Source organism: Gobio gobio (assembly GCF_949357685.1).
Source record: "Gobio gobio genome assembly, chromosome: 19".
NCBI lineage: Eukaryota > Metazoa > Chordata > Actinopteri > Cypriniformes > Gobionidae > Gobio > Gobio gobio.
Genome location: NC_137112.1, coordinates 13,780,431 through 13,807,147, shown reverse-complemented (window position 1 = coordinate 13,807,147; position 26,717 = coordinate 13,780,431). Strand labels below are relative to the sequence as shown.

Below are 26,717 nucleotides of genomic sequence, written 5' to 3'. Positions count from 1 at the left end.
TTTAATTTATACAGTAAATATTATAATATGCATTGTTATTTTACATTTGATTACTTTATTTAATTTCTGTGCCTGAAAAACCTGAAAAGCACTGTTTATTTTATATGCATTTTTGCTCTATTGTATGTATTTGTGCTGTTGCTTGAAGTTTGACTATTTGTTCTTATTTTGTTTATTTTTATTTTTGACAAATATCCTAATTTCCCTGAACATAGCACATACCGATCCGCACAGAGACCGTGACCCTATAACCGTGATAAAACGGTTACATACATACATACAGTATATATATATATATATATATATATAAATTCTAGAGGTTTATCAATTTATTGGTTTCGCCAATTAATCAGCACCGACCAACAATTGGTTTCTCTTCAAAAATCCATACAGATGTTTTTCCGGGTTGCGTCTGTTGCTGGAGCGGCTGAGAAGGGACGCTGTCATTATCCAGCACGAGAGCAGCCTCTAGAGGTCAAATAAAGACTATCACTGATGCCACGTGGAGTTTGTTTTGACACTCCACTGAAAAACTTCAGATGCGGATTTAAAACAGACAATGAAACGGTATTTATGGAGTACAGTACCGTGCATGTTTTCATATCATAATAAAGTGATTTGTTGACCCGGTGCTGCATTAGTGGAGAACAGGGTATGTTTGAAGAGCGCTAACATTAGCAGTACCTCAAGCGGTTAAAACAGTGTGACTAAAACACAAATGCAAGCCCGACCCAAATGTTTAATGTCACGATTGTTATTATCTATTCACATTAGTTTATATCCAGCTGGTCGCTTTTATGCCGTTGTTATGCAGTGAAGTTGTATATATAAAGTTAGAGACGTGAGAAAGCAAACTGTGTCGTCATACAGCCGACAGAAACATATAAACAAATCAGAAATTTAATTTCAGTTCTTCATATCTTGTTATTTGGATTAGATAATCAAGTGTTCTAAAATAGAAGCAAATAAAGTGTGAGAGTATACATACAATATACATATGTGTCTGATTTCAATGCTATGGTCTTTGTGTAGATATTTAAAGATGACCATCTTTAAGCATGACTGTTTGGATTTATGAAATGGTAACACTTTACAATAAGAGTCTGTTTGTAACATAACTAAGGTTCATAAACGTATTGTTCGTTGTTAATTTCAACATTTACTAATACATTTTTACATTTTAAAGTTGTTTTTCTTGACTAACGTGAATAATCTATACATTGATATTTTAATATTTAAAAAGTACAGTACATTTTCATGGTTCAGCACTGTTTTTAAATTTTGTTATAAAGTTCAGCACTATTTTATGTATTATGTTTGTTTTTATTCAGTATTTATTTTAAAAACTATCAGTTGATTAATCCGTTATCGGCCAGCCTGGGCCAACCTAGTTATCGGTAAAAATCCACCATCGATCGACCTCTAATAAATATATAAATACTACAGTAAATACTACTTTTCTTGCACAATGATATTATTCACAATTAAGAGAGCATTAGATTTAATTGTGTACATGTGCACTGGCTTCTACAACTTAAAAAAAGTATGGTCTTAATTTTTCCTTTCTCCAATTGAAATTATATTAACATACTTTATTAAGTCTACGGATGGATATCCATTCGATTCAAGGCTGAATCAAGAACCAAACAACAGACAATGCTTTGATTTTCCACATGCACAAAAATGAAACATGCTATTCATTGATTGCATAAATTAGAGAGATCAGACTGCACTAACTCTTATGTAAACCATATTTCATCTTTACATGTTCCAGCAAACCATCAGCTAAAAGGTTCTTTGTATCAGTACATACAGTAAACATACTCACAGAGCGTGGCACAGTAACAGGCGTCTGTCTGTTGACTGCTAATTGATATTTGGCCAACCTGTCCCTGACAGAGGCGCTGCGCTTCAGACTGGGCGTACCTATGACAGAATATATGTTTTAACTCTTCTAAGTCCCGCTTTGTTTTCAAAACAACTTTTGTGTTTGACTGTGTGTGTGTTTTGTAGCATTTACCTTTGTTGGCCATTTGTGTGTCCATATCCTCTGAGTTGCTGTTTGCTTCTGTTTGCTCCTGAAGAATCAAGTACAAAGTTTGTAAGCCAGTGACAGACTGAAAGCAGGGTTTCTGCAGATTTCATGAAGGTAAATTTCATGATGCAGTAATGCGATATGGCTCTATATAAGCAGGGCTGAAATTACCTGTGGCCTCGTGCCTACGGCTGAATCACAGATTTGCTGATATAGAGCCATATCACACTCCTGGTCGTGTGATTTTGCTCATTTCGGCTATCTTTTGCAATACAGACATTTAAGGAAGCGGCACAAAATATTGAAGTGAACCAATCACAAAGTCTATTAGGCTTGATGCAGATTAAAAATGCTGTGACTGATACACAAACAGTCTAAATAACGTTTAGTTGACTCAGTCTGGAAGTTTAAACAGCTTTCAATCTGTAATTAGATTTTTATATTTAAATTGTATAACAAATTCCCATCAATTTGAATTGGGATGAGAGGTTGGGCTTTGGTTCACTTGCATCACTGTCCCTCAAAATGTCTGTACACAGCCCTATGGAATAGCAATATATTATTTTGTTCAGTCCAATAAATGATGCAACACTTCGGACCCTATTTTAACAATCTGAGCGTATGGTCTGAAGCGCATGGCACAAGTGCACTTAGGGCGTGTCCGAATCCATTTTTGCTCGTTTAAAGGTGCTGTATGTAAGTTTTTCACTTTAGTAAAGCATAAAAATACCATAATATGCTTGCAGATATGTAGGAAACATGCTAAATTCACCTGTTTATCAGAAAAACAATGCTACAGCCAGTGATTCTGCTTTGAAATGTGCGTGTGGGAATGTCTGGTTTTGTTTTGGTCTGCGTGATGAGCACGGCGCCAGTTTACCCAATAGTATTTCGACACCACTGGTTGCCAGTTGTGGGAAAACTCATCGTATTGCAGCAATGGAAGCAAGCGAACAAAATGGGTCAGAGATCGCAGATTCTATCCGACCTTAAAAGCCTTAGCATCCATCTAAAAATCTCTATGAACGAGAGCATCTTAAAACACGGATAAATGAACTCATTAACTAACAGAGTGGCTTTCATTGTCAATCCTACATACCGCACCTTTAACAATGAAAAAAACGGTTGGCGCACCATGCTCATGGTCCAAAAACAGGGCTCGACATTGACGCTTGTCCGCTTGTAAATAAAAAATAATTTTACTTGCCCGACGGACAAGTATCCTGGTAAAACGTCAAAACAAAAACTAACTAGGGAATCACAGACAGTGGATAATACTATAAACTGACGTTGATAAGGTTGTGCTGTTGAGGCTCGCGCCGCCTCTCGAGGAGAAAATCGAGCGCCGCTCATACAAAGAAACTCTTTATAACATATGATACAGTTAAGCAACAAAACACTAACAAGAGTGTGACTGAACATGAGGCTGATTTCATACGACAGCTCCATAAACAATTAATTAACATTAAGTCACATACATTTTAGATGCAATATGGACTGTTTTTGTTCTAGTTCAGCTGCGAAAATAATTCCAAACAAATATCACAACAAAAACGTAACGCATCTCACAGCAACAGCGTGTTACTGAATGATTCAGTGTTTTCAATGAATCGGTTGAATCAAAGATTCAATTCGTAAACGACTGCCTCATTCTTGAATGAATCATCCATTTGAATGAATCGTTTGAATGAATCGACTCAATGACTCACTCATTAAGACGGTCACCTGCTGGTGGTTTAGTTTCATCTTTCCAACATTTCTTATTTGTATATTCAAAAATATTTAAAATAATCTCATAACATTATTTAATGCAGTTGTAATTTTTCAGTGTAAATAATTTAATTTGATTGGTAACAGCCTGTAGTGTCTTATTCTAATTTAATTTATAGATCAAATTTAAGAATATAAAATGAAAGCTGAAGCATAGCCTATATTTAATAAGATTATAGAAAAATGCCCTTTATAAAAAGGTAAAAAGCAAATTTTTTACTCGGATAAGTGAATGACAGATTTACTTGTCCGAAGGACAAGCATGTGAACAGGCTTAATGTCGAGCCCTGAAAAGGGTTGTACCTCGTCTCTGAATGAGTCATGGGTGTGTTTTGGGTGTAACGTGCAATAAACCAATCAGAGTCTCACCTCCCATTCCCTTTAAAAGCCTTTAAAAGTTGTACTCGCACCGGCGAATTAACTATTTACATGGAGGAATTTATGAGCGGAAAGACTGAACGCTTCTCCAGAAAGGAATCCTTTTATTTTCAATCTTTAAACGTGTGTGTGCTGCTGCGTGTCCCTGTGTGTGTAATAAGCAGAGTGTACTTGCGTTGTGCACCGTCTTTAGGCTCATATTACTAACACTGCGCTACTGACTTTAGAGCAGGTTTTTGTTGGTCAATGGTGCAGTCGTTTAGCCTGGATGCCAGCCGAACTTAGCCCCGCCTTATTGTACTTAAGTGTACAATAATTCGTTTTTGAACAACTCATTTATGTTTATATTTGTATTTGAAATGTAAATTATTCATATATTCCACAACACACTCAAAAATTACATATACACAGTTTACCCTTAATGTACTGCACTATTGATAAGTATTTATTTATTTTTGAGAAGTCATACTTCTGTGCTAAAATCCCATTTCTCCTTTAATAAAAGATAACCTAAGTAAAAAGTTTACCCCACTTTTACCATCCCATAAATGCAACAAGATGGTTACGAAAGACCACCTCAAAGGAACAACACTTTTAAAAACACAGACACACACTGCAAATATTAGACTGATTTCATCTCTGAGCTCTGCTAAAGCAAATTCACATTACACCTGAAATGTCGCCATGTAGTTCCTTAGTTTATTCTTCTTCAAAATGAATAATTTTTAAGGGCCTAAACATGCTTGAAAACTCATGAAACTTTGCACACGCGTCAGAAGTGGTGAAAGTTCACCATTTGATATTTCAGAATTAGGTGTAGCAAAATGGCTCAATAGTGCCACCTACAACATTTCAACAAAGTGCCCCTCCCACAACGTTTCACATACGTGTATGAAATTTGGTGTCCCAAAAGCTACAAAAACGTCTCTTGGAGCGAAGCCCTAAACGCAACAGGAAGTCAGTAACAGTTTTAATTGTGATTGAATTTACCTATTTAATCCCTCAGTTTATGAAAAAAGGGATTGGTAACACTTTATTTTACATCCTTGTTACACGTTATGTAGTCACTACGGTAATTACTATAAATTGTGCATAATTACATGCAACTAACCTTAACCACATCCTAATTCTGACCCTATAGTAAGTGCATGTAGTTATTTATTATTACTCAGTACTTAAAGGTATAATTATATTGTAACACGGACACCTTAAATAAAGTGTGACCAAATGATTTTTTGTTAAAGTACTTGTTTTAATTTTGGTAACACTTTATTTTACAGTGTGATTGTTACATATGTTACATGTAGTTATTATAGTAATAACTATACATTATGCATAATTACATGCAACTAACCCTAAACCAAAACCTAACTCTACAGTAAGTACATGTAGTTAGTTAATATTACCTGATTTTTTTATTTGGTTACATTTTATTTGGTAACACTTTATTTTAAAAAAACTTTAGAGTTTTGCTTAGTGTTAGTTGCATATGCATTATTAAATGTTAAGAATATTGTAAATCTGTGTAGCATTAGTAACAATGGCACATTAAAATAAAGTGTTACCTTGTATGTTATTAGTTACTAGATTTGCACAGGTAAGTAAGCATTTTTATTACACTAGTCTCACGTTAACACATATACTTATATTGGCAAAAGTTTTGGGACGCCTGCCTTTACATCCACATGAACTTTAATGACATCCCATTCTTAATCCGTAGGGTTTAATATGGAGTTGGCCCACCCTTTGCAGCTATTACAGCTTCAACTCTTCTGGGAAGGCTTTCCACAAGGTTTAGGAGTGTGTTTATGGGAATTCCCATTCCATGAAGCTCTCTACGCACTGTTCTTGAGCTAATCTGAAAGTCACACAAAGTTTGGAGGTCTGTAGCTATTGACTCTGCAGAAAGATGGCGACTTCTGCGCACTGTGTGCCTCAGCATGCGCTGACCCCGCTCTTTGATTTTACGTGGCCTACCACTTCATAGCTGAGTTGCTGTTGTTCCCAATTGCTTCCACTTTGTTATAATACCACTAACAGTTGAGCATTGAATATTTAGTAGTGAGGAAATTTCACAAATGGACTTATTGCACAGGTGGTAACCTATCACGGTACAACGCTTGAATTCACTGAGCTCCTGAGAGTGACCCATTCTTTCATAAATGTTTGTAGAAGTGTCTGCATGCCTAGTGCTTGATTTTATACACCTGTGGCCAAGGAAGTGATTGGAACACCTGAATTCAATGATTTGGAGGGGTGTCCTAATACTTTTGGCAATATAGTGTAAGTGTTGTGTCTTATACTCTTAGAACAGTGTGTGTTTAAACATTTAATCTGGTGCAATCAGGTTGCCTCAGCTAAGGTAGATTACTTTCCCAAACTAAAAGACGATGTAAAATGATAGTTTGTGCTAATCAACAGCATGTCACAGATTCCATTCTTAGAATGTTAACTTGGATTGAAGAGTCTTTTTAACGTGTGATGGTCAAAGAGGGACTCGTCTAGTGAATTACCAGCATTCTCTTTCCTTTGTCTTTTCAACCAGCATTCTGGGAGGCAGGACGCTCAAACAACCGCCCCACTGTGATGGAACAATAGACATACTTGTCTCTGCATCACACCCCTTTGGATAGGGGAATTTTAAAGAACATGACTCAGAGCCATAGACACAAACTCCACCTAGCTAGCTAAGTAAGATACTTGCTTATAGACCACGTTAAAAACACAATTAAACAGCTAAATATCACTGTGAATCTCACAAAAATAACTTTGAGAAATGCAACATCTTTCTGACAGGAAATTAAGCTTATTTTCCACTGTGACATTTTTTAATTCTGTTCAACTTGCATAATGCTCAAAAAAGTAAAAATATTATTTAAAAAATACTATTATAAATATATATTAAATATATTGTATTTGCTATAGAGTGTATGCAGAATGACGTCAGAACCAGGAAGTCTAATTCAGTGCTAGTTCCTTCAAGATTTTTCTATGGGGTTTTACAATTTTTGTTTTTTAATTTATGTGAAAAATAAAGCCTGTGGTAAACATAACATGGTGCTTTGCTCTACAAACACACCTATAGCGAAAAGGCACATTTTGTAGTTGTTTTATTAATTTTTGAAAACATACGTTTTTTAATAACTGACTAGATAAGACAGTTTGGGGTGTGAGTGTGTGCAGTCAGTGTATGTTGCAGAACAAACCGTCACAGTATCATCAAGTTATGTAAACCACAGGGATTTTTTTTTTACACACAAACCAGGGTTTCTGCAGGTTTTGTGAAGGAAAATTTAAGACCTTTTTAAGACCAATTAAAGAAAATGTAAGGAATAAATTGAAGGGAACATAACACGCCAACATGTTCTCTAAATGTAAATGTCTAAGCACACAATGAGTTATATTAGTAACGCTTCAAAGTTTGAAAATACACTTTCCAACACAAAAGAATAGCTTAAAATTTGAATAGCTCTGTTCCCAAACCCTAGAATATGGAAATAACTTTTAATGTACCTTCTGATCATAGTACAAAAAAGTGATGTTCTTTTTCCAGTGCAAATATCTAAGATTCTTAAATCAAGATTTTCATTTACTTGAAAAATTACATAAGAAATCTTGTGAAACTTATTTTATGCTTAAAACAAGAACAAATATCAGCCAATAGGTTAAGCAAAATCAACTTAATTGAAATTAAGAACTCATTTTAATACCCAATGACAGATATTTGTTCTTGTTTTAAGCATAAACTCACTTCATTTTGTTCAATTTCTCAGAAAACAAGACTTAATTTCTTCATTTTGCATGTCAAGTAAATGGATCTTGATTTAAGGATGTTTAGATATTTGTAAAAATCCTGAAGAAGCTATTCTTTTTATTTAATTTTTTATTTTGGAATTGAATTTAGAGCCCTATGAAATATGTTTTATTCATGCCCCCCCCCCCCCCCCCCCATTTTAATGGTTACATTAAATTGTATTAGTCAAAAAGCATGTCTAATTAATTTAAATCATGAAACATATACAAGTTAACCTACATTTATTTTAGTGCCCTATGAAATACGTTTTATTTTTTCTAATTAAATTACAGAAAAAATAAGTGTAATCCCTTAAAAAACACTGCTGACAATTTAAAGAGAAATAGAATGATAAAAAAGCACACCAAAAGGAAGTAGATTTGATTGAGATTAAATGAGAGAACACTACACTGGAAAAATGATAATCTTTTGTGTACTCAAGGCTAGATACAGATAATGATCCCTCAAACTAAATCCAAATGTATGCTTATTACAGTTTTGCAGCACAAAATTCATCCTTCATTGAGTTTCATTGAGTGCTAACTTGTATTTCATGCTGCGCTTTCATTATCTAAGAACTGCAGATTATAACTTAGACAATGTTAGATTTGTCACCGTGTCAGAGAGCAGATTGCTAACTCAACGTCAACATGAAATGAGACATGCCAAAAGATTCCAAGGAATCAAGTAGGAATGTGAGCACATGCCTGGCCTCTGGTTATGACATTGGGGGATGGGCACAAGTAAAGCCGAGAAACATATACTGGACACATACCCATATCATGTAAAGGTTAGTTGATGAAATTATCCTTAAAGGAACACTCCACTTTTTTTGAAAATAGGCTCATTTTCCAACTCCTGTAGAGTTAAACAGTTGAGTTTTACCATTTTCGAATCCATTCAGCTGATCTCCGGGTCTGACGGTAGCACTTTTAGCATAGCTTAGCATAGATCATTGAATCTGATTAGACCGTTAGCATCTCGACAAGCATGTTGTCAGGTGGGTTATGTTGACGGAAGTTAGCCTATTTTCAGGCGCTGCGTAATATCCTTGCGCCTGCCGCGCCCATGTTACGGCAGCAAAGTTCCTTGATCATTACGCAGGAATGAGAGTATAGTTCCTAGCCATTTCGGCCTATAAAATCACAACTTTTCATTTACACAATGTAACTACAGAAGAGTCAAGTTTTAAATAGGAAAAATATTGAAACTCTTTAGTCATTTTTTGGTTGTCTCGGTCTGCCAATGTTCAGATGGCAGCGTTCACATTTAATCAATTGCAAATTACATCAAGTTAATTTTAAATGAACCAAACGTGCCAAGTGTGAACACACCCTTATTTACCATTCACAACAGAAATAAAAAGCTGCTTAGATGCCTATTTAAATCAGCGAGCCAGTTTGACATGTTTGCCAAAGCACGAACAGGAGCTTCAACAATATCATCAAAGATCTATCTCATTTAGAAAGAAGTTATACCAACCTGCGTTTGTTCTACATTAAGCAATGCAGCACTGTTCAAATAGATTTAAATTGGATTTTGAGTAATTATTCCTCTGTTAATGACATTTTCTGTAGATACTTAATATGAGGTTCGCCAAAAGACTTTAAAATCCTGATATTTTTGGAGACATATTTTCAACATTACTGTGTACAGTACCTTCAAAATTCAATACATTAAGTTGTCAGAGATTTAGGGCCCTATCATACACCCGACGCCATGTGACGCCAGGCGCGACCAAGTGTTTTTTTGCTAGTTTCAGCCCGACGCAGTTCTCATTTTCATGTCCAGTGCCATGTTGTTTAAATAGCAAATGCAAACTCGTTCCCATCTGTTCACCAATGGGCATGCTGGTCTGAAAACCAGGTCTGTTTAGAAGCATTGTTGGAGCGTTGCTATTTTGAGGCAACTGACAATGCCCCATTGACCAACAAAAACCTGCTCTAAAGTCAAAGGCGCAGTATTTTTTGTGTTATTTAAAGGGTGTGTTAGTAATATGAGCCTATAGGCGGTAAACACGCACGTACACTCTGATTATTACAGAGTTATTATTATTATTAAAAATAAAAGGATTCCTCTCTGGAGAAGCATTCAGTCTTTCCGCTCGCATGTAAATAGCGAATCCACCATTATGTGAGCGCAACTGGCTTTTAAAGGGAATGGGAGATGAGACTCTGATTGGTTTATTGCACGTTACAGCCAAAACACAACCATTACTCGTTAAGAGACTAGGGACAACCCTTTTGGACCATGCACCTGGCACACCGACCTTTTTTTCCGTCATTAAACTAGCAAAAGTGGATTCGGACACGCCCTAAGTGCACCTGCGCCATGTGCTTTTTAAATTGAATTGCCCTAAAACAGGCTTCATTTTGGATTTTCTTTGGATTTGTTTCTTTGTAAGATTTGGCATGTAAGTGAGAATATGTTCAACTGATGTAAGTTATAATACTAGATTATGGATCATTGTTGGGTTGTTTCACAACATACCAGGAAATATAGAAAATACAGAGACAAGTACAATAATGTAATACATCTGTGACGTTCTCACCTTGCTTTTGCCCTTTTCAAACCTCATTTTGAGGTTATTGAGGGGCAAGGCTGGTTTCTCCACAGGGGAAGATGGAGGGAATGGATCGGATGTAGTTTCGCTGTCTTCCTTCTCTTCTGCCCACTTCTTTTGTTTAGTCTCCATTTCTGCCTTTGTTTTCGCAGGTCTCTCATGGGACGTGGGCTCCTGGGTCAGGCTGGCCTGTCGCACGGGTTTGCTGGAGGAAGCAGGTGGTTCTGGGGGACTGCTGGGTTTGCTGGAGGAAGCAGGTGGTTCTGGAGGACTGCTTGGTTTGTGGGAGGAAGCAGGTGGTTCTGGAGGACTGCTGGGTTTGCTGGAGGAAGCAGGTGGTTCTGGGGGACTGCTTGGTTTGTGGGAGGAAGCAGGTGGTTCTGGAGGACTGCTGGGTTTGCTGGAGGAAGCAGGTGGTTCTGGGGGACTGCTTGGTTTGTGGGAGGAAGCAGGTGGTTCTGGAGGACTGCTGGGTTTGCTGGAGGAAGCAGGTGGTTCTGGGGGACTGCTTGGTTTGTGGGAGGAAGCAGGTGGTTCTGGAGGACTGCTGGGTTTGCTGGAGGAAGCAGGTGGTTCTGGGGGACTGCTTGGTTTGTGGGAGGAAGCAGGTGGTTCTGGAGGACTGCTGGGTTTGCTGGAGGAAGCAGGTGGTTCTGGGGGACTACTGGGTTTGCTGGAGGAAGCAGGTGGTTCTGGGGGACTGCTTGGTTTGTGGGAGGAAGCAGGTGGTTCTGGAGGACTGCTGGGTTTGCTGGAGGAAGCAGGTGGTTCTGGAGGACTGCTGGGTTTGTGGGAGGAAGCTGGTGGTTTTGGGGGACTGCTGGGTTTGCGGGAGGCACGGCGCGCTTCAGGTGCCACGCTCAGCTGAGGAACAGATTTCTCCTGAGGCGGCCGTTCCCAGCGTTTCTTCAGCACACTCAGGTTTCCCGATCTCATGGACAAACTGTCAATAGACTGAGAAAGAGTGAGAGAGGTTAATTCATGTAAACATTCATTTCAGACAACTATGTGGTATTGCATCTACCTTTTTTTTTACTAACTACAACTTACAAGGCAAAAAAGCTTAAGGCTGTATATATGCCTCGGGTCCCTCCTTTAATTTATATCTATGAGATTTGTTGAGAAACTAAGGAGTGAAAACTAAGGGCCCAATCATTCACCCGATGCAATGTGACGCCAGGCGCGATACAAGTGTTTTTTGCGAGTTTCAGCCCGACGCAGTTCTCATTGTCATGTCCAGCTCCACGTTGTTTAAATATCAAATGCACTCACGCATCTGTTCGCCCATGGGCGTCTGCTCTGAAAAACGGGTGTGTTCAGGCACATTGTTGGAGCGTTGCTATTTTGAGGAACTGAAAACGACTGTGCCATTGACCAACACAAACCTGGACTAAAGTCAATAGCGCAGTATTTTTTGTGTTATTTAAAGGGTGTGTTAGTAATATGCGCCTATAGGTGGTGCACAACGCAAGTACACTCTGATTATTACACGCACAGGGAAGCGCAGCAGCACACATACGTTTTTAAATATGAAAAATAAAAGGATTCCTCTCAGGAGAAGCATTCAGTCTTTCCGCTCACAAATTCCTCCATGTAAATAGAGAATCCGCCATGGTGGGAGCAAAACTTTTACATTTTAAAGGGATGGGAGATGAGACTCTGATTGGTTTATTGCACGTTACGCCCAAAACACACCCCCATTACTCATTCAGAGACAAGGGACGACCCTTTTGGACCATGCGCCTGGCAAAAGTGGATTCAGACACGCCCTAAGTGTACCTGCGTCATGCGCTCAGATCGTTAAAATCAGATCGCTTAAAAAAAAAAGTAATAGTACACCTCTCCTTAACAAGCTGCATTACGTATATCATTCATGTAAATTGCTAAATCAATGTATGCTTCATAGTAACCATCCTACACCTAGATTACAGTTCTGCATAACCTTTCAAAAGTCCAGATTATCCAGTCCAAATCATCCATTCTATAATGTAAATGCATGCTTTGTAAGGTCATTCATATAATATAAAACTCATTTTTAAATTTTTATAATTTAAAACTCATCGAAAACAATTAACTGAAATATATAATTTAAAATATGAATATCAGAATAAAAACTAAATGAAAATTGTTATGTTAAATTTAAATCTTACATTGACAACTAACTAAAATAAGTTCAAGTTAAATCACTAAAATGACTGAATGAAAATAAAAATAAACCTGAATAGTAGTAGAAAAAGACAACAACAAAAAAAGTTAATAGCAATACTAATAGTATTTAAAAGTATGTAAAATAACACTGAACCCTTTAGATCAAAAAGTTGTCAGTTCCAAAGCATTTCCAAACATTTGATGCTTAGTGTACATTATAGACAAAATAGTTGTTACCACTAAATTAACAAAACATTTGAAAGTTTATTTTAGGATATTTTGTCTGGAATAGAAGTGCCAGACATGACGAGACATGAGAGAATATCTCCACATGAGGATAATGCGATAATCTAGGAAACAGCTGTTCGAAACATCTCCACTTAAACAGAGTCAGCATTTAATCACTGCTCGAACACTCACCAAATAACAGCCATTGATGACACACTTCCCCTAAAACACTATCATTTCATCAAGCCTCCAAACATTGCTCTTATGTCACCGGTTTAGTGCAAGATCCTGAGCAGAATACTAACACAAACTCTTCTCATGAGAGTGAAAACAGTCCAATAGACAATTCAAACAAAGAATGGCTGTTTTCTGTCTCTACCCCAAATCTCAGCTCAGTAGATAGCGTTCATGCAACAGTCTTTGAGAAAGCATGCTGAAACGAGACACCAGAAAGAGAAGTTGTAGGAGATGAGAGGAAAGACCTGGATGGACAAGGCGCTCTTTACGTCTTTTCTCTGCTCTGCTTTCCTCGAGCTCCTTGGGCGCTGGACATCAGTGATAAAGCTCTACCAGATGTGCGGCAGGCAGGAAACTTGTAAGAACTAGTCCAGCCCCACTGAACAGCCCCCATGAAGGAAGGAAAGAAAGACAGAAGTGAAAGGAAAAGGGGGAAGAGGGAATGAATGTGTGTGAGATGGAGATGATTAAAAGCCCCCTGCAGGGAAACCGGCATACAGGAAATGATGCATGTGATGAGATTTAACTCTTTCTCATCTGTTTTCATCGTTCCTCATGCATGAGATTGCAAAAAAAAAAAAAATTTTTTTTTTATATATATATATATATATATATACAGTATCGGTCAAAAGTTTGGAAACATTCGTAGTATCTATCTCACCAAGGCTGCATTTATATGATCAAAAATACAGTAAAACAGTAATATTATTACACTTTAAATGAACTGGTTTCTGTTGTAATATCTTTTAAAATGTATTGTATTCCTGTGATCAAAGCTGAATTTTCAGTGTCACATGATCCTTCAGAAATCATTCTAATATGATGATTTGATGAGCAAGAAACATTTATGATTATGTTAAAACACAGTTGTGCTGCTTTATATTTTGCGGAAACCATTTTTTTCACGATTCTTTGACGAATAGAAAGCATTTATTTTAAATAGAACCTTTTTTTCTAATATTTATTAATTTCATAAATTTATTTATTATTAATTATTTATTAATGTGTCTTTGCTAAATAAAAGTACTAATTTATACTTTAATGTAATATTTTATTTTTTTTATTTTACGTACCCAAAACTTTTGAATGACTGTGCATCATGATTTTAAATAATAATAATAATAATAAAAAAATTATAAAAAAGCAGCTAAACAAGTTTTCATCATTGATAATAATAAGAAATGATCTTATAATGTTTTCTGCAAGATCATGTGACAGCTGCTGAAAATGTTGCTTTGATCACAGGAATACATAATATATATATATATATATATATATATATATATATATATATATATATATATATATATATATATATATATATATATACACACGTATATATGACAAAAGAAACCAGTTAATTTAAATTGTAATAATATTACTGTTTTATTGTAAATCAAATAAATGCAGATGCACACTGTAAAAAATTATTGTGATTTTAACGGTATTTTACTGTAAAAATGCTACGGTGAAAAACAGTTAATTGGTTAACAGAAAGTTTCCGTACTATATACGGTGAATAACTGTAATAGATCTTACCTTACATTTAATTTCATTTTACAGTAAAATACCGTTAAATGTACAGTTTTTGGAAGTGAAAAAGAAGAAGTCATTGTGTAATTTACAGTGAAAACCCGTAAATTGACATTCCCAGAATTCCCAGCGTGACACTTCGCATTTGATGTATTTTCATTGCAATAACTATGTTTCTTCTTTGTTTTTCCTAATCAGTTATGTAGGGTATTAGGGTTTTATGTTACATCTGATGTTGTTAAATTAATGTTTACTGCATTTTTTAAATGTCGTGTTTTACCATGATGGTGTTTAGTGTTTGAGTGAATGACACTGAGCACCTTCTATATATTAGTATTGTCCTCTGCTTGTGATGAGCTTTGATTCATCACGTGCTTCTCATCACCACTGTGATTGGTGGTTGTCCGTATATATCAAAGGTACATAACAGATATTAGTATTTCAATAGGTTGGCAATTTAACATTATTTCAATACAATACATTATAAACCTTTAAATTATATTGTTTTGAACTGTAAAATAAAACATTTTTTAACCGCAATTATTACATTATAAACCTTTAAATTATATGGTGCTGTCCCTAAAAACCTAAAACATTACTGCCGTATTTTTTACGGTAAAGTTCTGGCAACCACAGCTGCCGGTTTTTTACCGTAAAATTTACGGGGATTTTTCTTACAGTGCAGCCATGGTGAGATTAAGAGACTACTTTCAAAAAGCTTAACGTTTCTAAACTTTTGACCAGTAGTGTATATCTTTAGGTCAGGATGTAAAGACCCAGCAAACAAGGAACATTCTCAGAACGTTTGCTAATGTTCTGGCGAGGTTCTTTCAAAGTTATGAACAAGCGGAAGTAACATTATTAGAACATTCGTTCAAAGTTTTCTGGTGTTAGCCCAAAACAGAACATTTGGAACGTTTCTTTCTAAAACGTTTTAGTTGGATGGTAATCTAATATTTAAAAAAAATATGTTGCTACTCGTTTAGAGAACAATGAAAGTAACGTTCCCATAATGTTTGCAAAATGATCAAAATGATTCCCTAAAAGTTTGTATAACCAAGATTTTTTTTTTTTTTTAATTTTAAACATTCCGAAATTTCTCATTTTCGTAACTTAGGAACGTTAGCAAAACATTCTTAGAATATATTTTTGTTAGCTGAGTAACTGAGAGTTAACAGTAAACCACTTTCCACTGCAGTGTCTAATATGTAGCCTTTCAGTTCCCTTTCGTTCAGTCACTACGACGTACGTTAGTGACTAACGAATGGGGGTTTCGCTTAGAAGCCAATCATCTTCATCGTATTCAACAGCGCCCAATGGCAGTGCCAATGCCATGGGCATGCGGAATTTGCATGCGTAACTCCGCCCCACCTCGTGGGTATATAAGGAAGTACGCTGCGAACATCGCATTATGTTTCTGCTTTGGAGCCAAGAGGATCTCTTCACTCCTACAAGCCTGATCTGAGTCATCGACAGCTTTCGAGACGAGCAGCTTTCCAGAGGCGTTGGTGTTACGGCGCGTTCCAGTGATCATCATACTGCCTGCCTGCTGATCTGCGCAGTGGTCCGCTAGACAGCTGGTGTGTGGTCCCTGGGCGCTTCGGCGTTCTCTGCGAAGCTTCCTCTCATAAAAGAGCTTACACGTGACGCGTCCTTTTCAGGATGTCTCGTCCGTGTACTTCTGGGTGTGGTCGGTTGCTTTCCTCTTCTGATGGGCACGAACACTGTCTGATATGTTTGGGCTTTCAGCATGCTCAGACAGCGTTCGCGGATGAGTCATGTTCTCACTGCGGGAACATGACCATCGCAATGTTGCGGTCAAGACTCCATGACCTTCGTACTGAAGTGAGAGTCCCCTCTACCACACCCCGATCTACTGAGTCCCAGAGGCCCAGTACTTCGGCTGGTGGTCAGGGTGACTTGACGGTTACGGTGTGGAACAAAGCCCCGACGCTCATGCCTCGGGCCACACCCCCGTCTTGCACATTGCAACCCGCGAGTGTCCAGATGCAGGTCGCGGGGCCGGCTCCGGCCCCCCCGCGCATCTCATTTGGCGCTCCAGAGGAGGATGCGATGTCGATCACCGCATCACAAGGTGGGCTCGAGTCCTCTGGAGATGACGACTCGGCTGTGCTGCCGCCCTCGGGCGTGCCAGCATTGCCCGAGTCAGATCCAGAGCTGACAGCCATGTTGTCTCGGGCAGCCGCGAGTTTAGGGATCGAGTGGAACCCTCCACCCTGTCCCGAACGCTCAAGGCTCGACGATTGGTTTTTGGGGGCTCGCGCTGACACCCGTCAGTCCTTGCCCTCAATACCTTTCTTTCCCGAGCTGCATGAGGAACTCACGCGGTCCTGGAAGTCCCCGTTGTCTTCCCGTGACCGTTCGGTGACTTCCTCCGCCTTCTCCGTCCTCGATGGGGCGGCAGCTAAAGGGTACACTGGGGTCCCTCCAGTTGAACGTTCTGTTGCGATGCAACTGTGTCCTCAGAGCGCTTCAACCTGGCGTGGTGATCCTAAGCACCCCTCCAAAGCCTGTCGATTCACATCAACCTTGGTGTCGAAATCGCACAGAGCCGCGGGGCAGGCTGCCGCTTCGCTGCATGCCATGGCGATCCTTCAGGTCTACCAGGCCAGGATCCTCAAGGACATGCACGAGGGTGGAGTTGATCCGGGGCTCTTAAATGAGCTGCGTGCCGCCACCGACCTCGCTCTCCGGGCGACGAAGGTGACCGCACGCTCCCTGGGTCAAGTGATGTCCACAAATGTGGTCCAGGAGCGTCACCTGTGGCTGAACCTGGCCGATATGCGGGACACCGAGCGAACCCGGTTCCTCGATGCCCCCATATCCCAGGCCGGCCTCTTCGGCGGGGCGGTTGAGGACTTCGCCCAACAGTTCTCAATCGCCCAGAAGCAGACTGAGGCTATTAAAAAAAAAACGTACTGCCCCGGCGGCCAGCTGCTGCCTCCACCCCGCCGCCGGCGCAGTCAACTCAGTCTGCTCCACGCCGAGGACGCCCTCCTAAGGCTCCCGCCCCTCCCACCCGGTCCAAGCAGCAGCCTTCACCCGGGCCGGGTCGCGGAGGAAGCCGTAGGAAGGCGTCCAAGTCCCCTCAGGCCGCCCTGCGCCCCGCTAAACGCCAGGCCAAGCGGCGCTCCTGAGACGGACGGCTCAGGGATGGGAAATTCTTTCGAGGAGATGGTAGCAGGACCACTCCTTCCCCCGGTGGAGGGCCGGGGGAGAATCCTTTGTTCAGCTGCTGGCCCCCGGGTCAGCAGCACCCTATGTTGGTCAAAGAAAGAATTAACACTCCCATCCCTGAGCCCACAGAGTCCGGTGATGACGGTGCGCGCCACCCACGGGTCCCGCCACTCGCATCCCACTCTGTCGCCAGCCTCCTGGCAGAGCAGACCCCAGTGGAACGCTGGTCCTTCCCTGGTCTCCTCTGTCAGGACGCAGCTGTCAACCGTGCCCCCGCACCGGGACGCCCCACAGCCTCCCATGTCCGGGCCGGTGACGCTGCATCGCTGCAAGCCCACACTGGGTACGTCTGTACACCGTATGACCCCGCTGGTGCAGTTTCTGGATGTCTGGCTTCAGCTTCCAGGGCTGTCCCGCTGGGTCGAGCGGACCGTCAGGCGCGGCTATGCGATTCAGTTCGCACGGGTTCCTCCCTGCTTCCAGGGAGTCCGTTCCACCATGATCGGGGCCAACGCCCCCGTCATGCGAGCGGAGATTGCCACCCTACTGGCGAAGGGTGCGATCGAACCTGTCCCTCCAGCCGAGATGAATTGCGGGTTTTACAGCCCGTACTTCATTGTACCCAAAAAGACCGGTGGGCTACGGCCAATCCTGGACCTGCGCATCCTGAACCGTTACCTTCACCGGTTTCCGTTCAAGATGTTGACAGCGAAACGCCTTTTCGAATGCGTTCGTCCACACGATTGGTTTGCAGCGATCGACCTGAAGGACGCCTACTTCCATGTCTCCATTTTGCCTCGACACAGACCGTTCCTACGGTTTGCTTTCGAGGGGCGGGCATATCAGTACGCAGTTCTACCATTCGGGCTATCTCTGTCCCCTCGCGTCTTTACGAAGATTGCCGAGGCAGCCCTTGCGCCCCTTCGGCAGCACGGGGTCCGCATCCTGAACTACCTCGACGACTGGCTCATACTGGGTCCCTCTCGAGAGCAGGTTTGCGGACACAGAGATCTGGTGCTCCATCACCTAGCCCGTCTGGGCCTTCGGGTCAACTGGGAGAAGAGCAAACTTTGCCCCGCGCAGAGGATCTCTTTTCTCGGTATGGATATCGACTCGGTCGCCATGTGCGCGCAGCTTTCGAGCGAGCGCGCGCAGTCTCTGCTGACTGCCCTTCGACAAGTCGAGGGCCAGAGTGCGGTTCCACTGAAACATTTTCAGAGGCTCCTGGGGCATATGGCATCTGCAGCCGCGGTAACGCCGCTCGGATTGCTTCATATGAGACCGCTTCAGCACTGGCTACGCGATCGAGTCCCGAGATGGGCATGGCGGTCTGGCACGCTCCGGGTCCCAGTGACTCGGGCCTGCTTACAGACACTCACCCTGTGGTCGAACCTCAAGTTTCTACGGACCGGAGTGTCCTTAGAACGAGCTTCCAGGCATGTTGTTGTGACAACAGATGCATCATCCACGGGCTGGGGTGCCATGTGCAATGGACAAGCAGCCGCGGGCTCCTGGACAGGACCCCAGCGCCTTCTGCATGTCAATTGCCTCGAGTTACTGGCTGTACGGTTCGCCCTGCACCGCTTCCGAGCGTTGCTGAAGGGTCAACATGTGCTAGTCAGGACAGACAACACGGCCGTAGTAGCGTACATCAACCACCAGGGCGGTCTACGCTCCCACCGTATGTCTCAACTCGCCCGCCATCTCGTTTTGTGGAGTCAGAAGCGCCTGAGGTCCCTTCGTGCTGTCCACATCCCTGGAGACCTGAACTGTGCAGCCGACGAGCTGTCACGGTTTCAGCCTCTCCCCGGAGAGTGGAGACTCCACCCCCAGACGATCCAGCTGATATGGGAACGGTTCGGCGACGCACAGGTAGATCTGTTTGCCTCCCAGGACTCTTCCCATTGCTCCCTGTATTATTCCCTGACCGAGGGCACCCTCGGCACGGATGCACTGGCGCACAGCTGGCCGTCCGGGCTACGCAAGTATGCGTTTCCCCCAGTGAGCCTTCTTGCACGGGTACTGTGCAAGATCAGGGAGGACAAGGAGCAGGTCGTCTTGGTCGCCCCGCTTTGGCACGGCCAGACCTGGTTCCCAGAACTCTTACTCCTTGCGACAGCCCCTCCCTGGCCTATCCCTCTGAGACCAGACCTTCTGACTCAGAGACGGGGCACCTTTTGGCACCCGCGTCCAGCGTTCTGGAAGCTCCACGTGTGGCTTCTGGACGGGACACGGCAGGTTTGAGTAGCCTTCCACCTGCGGTGGTCGCTACCATCACTTCCGCTAGAGCTGAGTCTACACGACGTCTCTACGCGTTGAAGTGGAACCTCTTCGTCACATGGTGCTCTTCCCGCCAAGAAGACCCCTGGAAATGCCCGATCGGGTCCGTGCTATCGTTTCTCCAGGAGGGGGTGGAGCGAAGGCTGTCTCCCTCCACCCTGAAAGTGTACGTGGCCGCAATATCTGCCTACCACGATCTCCTGGGAGACAAAAAGGTAAGTCAGCACGACCTGGTCATCAGGTTCCTGAGGGGAGCGAGGAGACTGAATCCTCCTCGCTCTCCTCTCGTTCCCTCTTGGGACCTCTCAGTAGTCTTAAGTGCTCTGCAGAGGCCTCCCTTTGAGCCTTTGCGGTCGGCCGAGATTAAGTTCTTGTCTATGAAGACGGCTCTGCTGACCGCATTGGCCTCGCTTAAGAGGGTCGGGGACCTGCAAGCATTTTCGGTTGACGAAGCGTGCCTTGAGTTCGGGCCGGCTAACTCTCACGTGATCCTGAGACCCCGGCCCGGATATGTGCCCAAGGTTCCTACCACTCCGTTCCGAGATCAGGTGGTGAACCTGCAAGCGCTGCCTTTGGAGGAGGCAGACCCAGCCTTGGCATTGCTCTGTCCAGTACGCGCTCTCCGCGCCTACGTAGACATGACGCAGTGTTTCAGGACCTCAGACCAGCTCTTTGTCTGTTATGGTGGAGAGCGGAAGGGAAGTGCTCTCTCAAAGCAGAGGTTGTCTCACTGGGTGGTGGACACCATTGTTTTGGCTTACCAGCAGCAAGGTCGACCATGTCCCCTTGGTGTGAGGGCACACTCCACCCGGAGTGTGGCCTCCTCTTGGGCTCTAGCGCATGGCGCCTCGCTAACAGACATCTGCAGAGCTGCAGGCTGGGCGACACCCAACACATTCGCCAGATTCTACAATCTCCGAGTGGAGCCAGTGTCCGACTTTGTACTCGCCCCCCCGAGGGGCCGGTAATGGACCACGCTCAGGTGTCTTCGCTTGCTCGCCATTCCACTCCCATGACTGGATACGTGCGATATTTTCCTCAGGTGAGCTCCCCGAGAGCCCTGAGCTCCTCCAGCACTGTCGACGCCGACATCAGTTCAGTCTGCCCTTTCGAGCCCAGACCCTCATGTCCGGCCAGGTGCTCCGTGTGCATGGTTCCCCTCTGGCGACCCCCACACGAGTATTCCCACCGTAAGCCTCCTCAGTGAGCAGGTGTCTTTCCCTTGGCAAGTCCCTGCCACCCCTAGGGTTAAAAATCCACCTTCGGCTGGTACCCTAGAGATCTTCCATATGCAACCCTCAGCGGGTCATATGTGTATTCTCTAAGTCCTCCCTACGGTAGGCATCTTGGCATTCCCTCACTGGGATATGCTTCCCAGTGTACCTTGGTAATCCTGTGATAAGTGGGAGTCCTAGGGCCTTAAGTGGCGGGATCTCACACTTACGCAGGGCACTGGATGACAGCTGAGTGGCGCTGTTTTACAGGTTCCCCCATTCGTTAGTCACTAACGTACGTCGTAGTGACTGAACGAAAGGGAACGTCCGGTTACGTATGTAACCCTCGTTCCCTGAGGAGGGAACGGAGACGTACGTTTCCTTAGCCACGTCAGCTGTGCTGCCTGGAACGCGAGGAGTTCAGTCTTGGCTCCTGCAGCAGTAACATAATGCGATGTTCGCAGCGTACTTCCTTATATACCCACGAGGTGGGGCGGAGTTACGCATGCAAATTCCGCATGCCCATGGCATTGGCACTGCCATTGGGCGCTGTTGAATACGATGAAGATGATTGGCTTCTAAGCGAAACCCCCATTCGTTAGTCACTAACGTACGTCTCCGTTCCCTCCTCAGGGAACGAGGGTTACATACGTAACCGGACGTTTTCAACAGTTTAGAAAATGAAACAGACAAGGTATTTCTTGCATTGATTCTGAAGTTTAAAGAAATACTTAAACCAAAAATGAAAATTCTGTTATAATTTACACTATCCTCATGTTAGAGCTGCACGATTCTGGATAAATTGAGATTCCCGATATTTTGGTTTAAAAGGGAGATCAAGATTCTTCTATAATTCTGAAAAGACAGCTAAACAAAATTACATGTAATTTACTAAAGATTCTGTTTTTTTAAATAGAATTGAGTGAATGATTCAATGACTCCCTCATAAAAACTTCACTTGTTTCATTACTGGATGTATCAACGTTTTTGAATGGATCTCTTGAATCATTGATTCAATGACTCATTCATAAATACTTTACTTGTTTCATTACTGGATGAATAAGCATTTTTGAATGAATCTTATTAATGAATGATTCAATTATTCGCTTGTTTCATTACTGGATGAATCAACATTTTTGAATGAATCTCATGAATGAATGATTCAATGACTCACTTGTTTAATTACTGAATGAATCAACATTTTTGAACAAATCTCTTGAATGAATGATTCAATGACAAACACATTTTTAACAGTCACTTGTCGCCACCTACTGGTGTAATGATGTAATTGATACAATCTTTATTTGAAGTGTCAAGTTACTTTCAAAAGGTGATTTACTTTTTGATGGCTACCATAGACATCAGTGTTTATATCCGAACTATAAACTTCAGCGATATTTTGAATTATTGTAACACAGAAATAATGATATTGTGTGGTTGTAAAGCGGTTTCGTACCTAAACATGACAACTGCCTTTCTGACACAGATCTGGATGTTTGCTGTGATTGTACTTGTCAAACGTTTAATAGACAGGCGAACCGTTGTCATTTATGAGATTGCGTGGGTGATTGAATCAATATCTTTTAACGATTAATCGTGCAGCTCTATCTCATGTCATTCCAAAATTGACTACTTACTTTCCTGGGTGAAACACTAAAGTAGAAATGTCAACAAAAAAAAAACATTTCTCATTCAGTGTTCCAAACCAGTTAGGAATGAGGTTCTATTTACAGTGAATTATAACTTCCATACGGTGCACCAGTAACACTTACCGGTTTTTTCTTGTCTGCGCTCGCCTCCTCAGCGGCTTTCTGATATCTGAAAAGAGAAAGGAAGGAAAGAGAAGGAAAAGAAAAGTATGAGTAAATGTTAAAAATGGTCTCATTATCATATAATAATCTAAAAATGTTTTCTATGTTGGAATTTCCGAGCAGAGACAACATGCATGTTTGATTTCTCTGAAAAGTATAAACACTGTGGATCATTCAAAACTTCATCTCAACCCATCCAACGCAACATGAGTATGGTTTGGGACTATATTTGTCTGATCAATAGCAGATTGTGTTCAGGAAACCTGCTTGAAAAAACATTATTTTGACGATTCTGTTTGGTTAAAGTAGCGAGGCATAACAAATCGGCCACTATATCGGTATCTGCCGATATATGTTCATTTTTAATGTTATCACTATCGGCCCAATAAGAAAATTTGTCCGATATGTTAAAGCCGATAAATTATGTATTATTTCCTTCAGCTGAGACACTTCCGATGTGCAGTTCACCATGATGGTTATAAATTGCTTGAAATATGATTGGAATCACGTCAAAAAGGAAAATACAGTTAAAGGTGGGGTAAGTGCTTTCTGGTAACCGATGTTGACTTCAAATCACCAAAACAAACACGCCTCTATTTTGATAGCTCCGCCCCACTCATACGTAACCCAGGCAACGACTATGGCGGATTATGCTGTGCCAGCCGGCCGAGGGTGTGATGTCATCAATAAGTGAAAGCAAACATATATTTAGGAGTTTATTATCTTACTTTTCGGACATGCTTTGGGAGCTGATGCTTGAAACAGACAGTGAGGAGGTTTAGACACTCCAGGCTTATATGGTGTGGAAATGAATATCAAGAAGAAATAAAGCAACCTCAGACTTCGCATCTTGAGTTCTCTCCAGTGCTGGAAAGCTGATACTTCTTGCCTGATCGTAAGCCTTCTTTTGTTCCACAGACATCTTCCACATTAGTTGTTTTATCTGCCATCTCTCTCTTTCTGTCATCGCTCAGCTAATGTCTGTCCTGTGTCGTGTCTTTTGAATAATGACATGCACAGAGCGCTCTCTTCTCCCCGTCATTAGTAGACACGCCCCTTAACGCCCCTATAAGTTTGTTTTGGTACTTGGTCCAAGACACTTTTCTAAAGCATTTTTTAAATACCACTTACCCCACCTTTAAGCGCAACAAGGGCCCTATCACACACCGAAGCAATGTGACGCCAGGCGCGACGCAAGTGAATTTTGCTAGTCTAAGCCCGACGCAGTCCTCATTTTCACGTCCAGCTCCACGTTGTTTAAATATCAAATGCACTCGCGCGTCTGTTTACCCATGGGCGTCTGGTCTGAAAACCAGGTGTGTTCAGGAGCATTGTTGGAGCGTTGCTATTTTTGAGGGACTGAAAACGTCTGCGCCATTGACCAACACACACCTGCTCAAAAGTCAATAGCGCAGTAATTTTTGTGTTATTCAAAGGGCGTGTTAGTAATATGAGCCTATAGGCGGTGCACAACACGCGTACACTCTGATTATTACACACACAGGGACGCACAGCAGCACACACACGTTTAAATATGAAAATTAAAAGGATTCCTTTCTGGAGAAGCGTTCGGTCTTTCCGCTTGCAAATTCCGCCATGTAAATAGTGAATCCGGCATGGTGCGAGCAAAACTGTTTTTTAAAGGGAATGGGAGATGAGACTCTGATTAGTTTATTGCATGTTCCGCCCAAAACACACCCATGACTCAGGAGACTAGGGACAAACCTTTGGACCATGCGCCTGGCGCGCAGACCATTTATCCCGTCGTTAAACTAGCAATAGTGGATTCGGACATGCCCTAAGTGCACCTGCGCCATACGCTTCAGACCATGCTCCAAGTCTGTCATATAGGCTACATAAATCTATAATGAGAACATCATAACTGTGTGTTTGGGACATGGCTTTTAATTATGAGACTTTTGTTTTTGTAATCAGGCTCTAAAAAATTTATATTCATCGGCCAATATATCGGTTATCAGCTTTCAAATATAAAGAATTATCGGTTATCGGATTTGGACAAAATGCTCATATCAGTGCATCTCTATGTTAAGGAAATACATACTTTAGAGAAAGACGAGGAACTGCCTAGTTGGTGGAAGGTCAGTAGAGCATTCACAGGGCATCAGTTTGTTACAACTCACAAAATATTTAGTGATATCGATATCACAAACTTAGTGCGAATCAAAACATAAATAAAAAACAATATGGTTAATTGCTGGGAAAGCAGTTAATCAACAACACTGCTTAGTTGACAATTGTGCCCAAAGCTTATGGCTCTCAGGTGACCGCAAGGATGGAAAGATTATAAATATTGGTCCAAATGGAGTTGGCCAATTGTTGCCCCCTACTGGCAGTCACTAGCAGCAAACATTTGTCACCTTTCCTGTTCTTGCTTTCACCTGAGAGCCATAAGCTGAGCCATAACAGAGCTAATATCTGTGTCTGTAGCAATCTTTAAATTATCTCAAATTACATGAGCTGTACTGTGTCTCCATAAAGATGCTATTTTTACATCTGGTTCTGAAACTGACGCTCAATTAATGTTTTATTCTCTTTTAAAGAAATAATAATCATTGTTGAAGTGATTACATTGTTGAGTTGGTCAGGGGCATTATTAAAATAATTAAAACAAAATAAATCATAAATTCATCAATAAATAATGCAGTCTGTCCCAGTGTCCCTAGCCCCTTATGAATATTGCTTATTTTGTATAAGCAATATTCATAAGGGCTTCATAATGTACTAGTAAACCCATGCTTGGTCAAATTAATCCGAACCAGTTTTGGCAAAAGTAATAGATTTAAATGCATTTTAACAAAATGTTGGAAAAAGAACACATGGAATTTTGAATTTCTCTCTTGACATGGTTGCAGTGGTTCTATGGACATTTTAATGTTATAGTATGACAATTTTTAAACTGAGTGTCTATTTGCACTAGCTCCGCCCAACAATGCCTGGTTGGGCCACCCAACATTAAAAAACACGCATGGTGTACTGTCTTTAGTGGTGTGGTCAGTAGAGCGTATGGTTCATGAAACTATGTTTTGATGCGATTGACCCGGGTTCGAATCCGCCTTTTGCCGAGCTCGCTCTTCTCCCTTTTCCCATCACATATCACATCGGAAAGGCGTTTACTTTCAATAAAAATGAAAAGTGGAAGTAAAGTGCCTAACGAAATGTTTAATAATAATAATAAAAGTGTTTATTGGGGCGGGTTAGGGGAGGGCTTTTATTGTCCCATTAAATATGTATCTGCCAAAATAAATAAATAAATAAATAATAAATTATAAATGGCATCTAACTACTATTTACACATATTGCAAATGACTGCTACTTTTACATGTTGTAAAAAGCATCTATCACTAAGAATATATGCTATTTTCACTTTCTTAAACCATTTCAAATGCCATTCTTAAACAGGTGGAAACATTTTCATGATCTTGATCCTACCTTATTTTACAATTCTACTATCAATCCAGATTATCTTCCTTATTTTAAGTCCTCTCTGGACCAGCTATTGTGACTCTTA

General features: G+C 41.6%; 1 protein-coding gene across 3 annotated transcripts in view; it reads right to left on the bottom strand.

Annotated features, from left to right (window-relative positions):
- The window catches only part of lima1b (LIM domain and actin binding 1b), a 53,033-nt gene that overhangs the window by 11,957 nt on the left and 14,359 nt on the right, over positions 1 to 26,717 (bottom strand). For 2 of the 3 annotated variants that reach the window (XM_079844463.1, XM_079844464.1), the window contains exons 3-6: positions 23,150 to 23,195; positions 10,528 to 11,493; positions 2,021 to 2,078; positions 1,829 to 1,926 (exon numbers count right to left, since the gene is read on the bottom strand). In XM_079844463.1, coding sequence (XP_079700589.1) covers positions 1,829 to 1,926; positions 2,021 to 2,078; positions 10,528 to 11,493; positions 23,150 to 23,195 — 1,168 coding nt within the window. Of the gene's footprint in view, positions 1 to 1,828; positions 1,927 to 2,020; positions 2,079 to 10,527; positions 11,494 to 13,397; positions 13,572 to 23,149; positions 23,196 to 26,717 lie in introns of those variants that run through there. The other variant, XM_079844465.1, reaches the window with a different exon arrangement.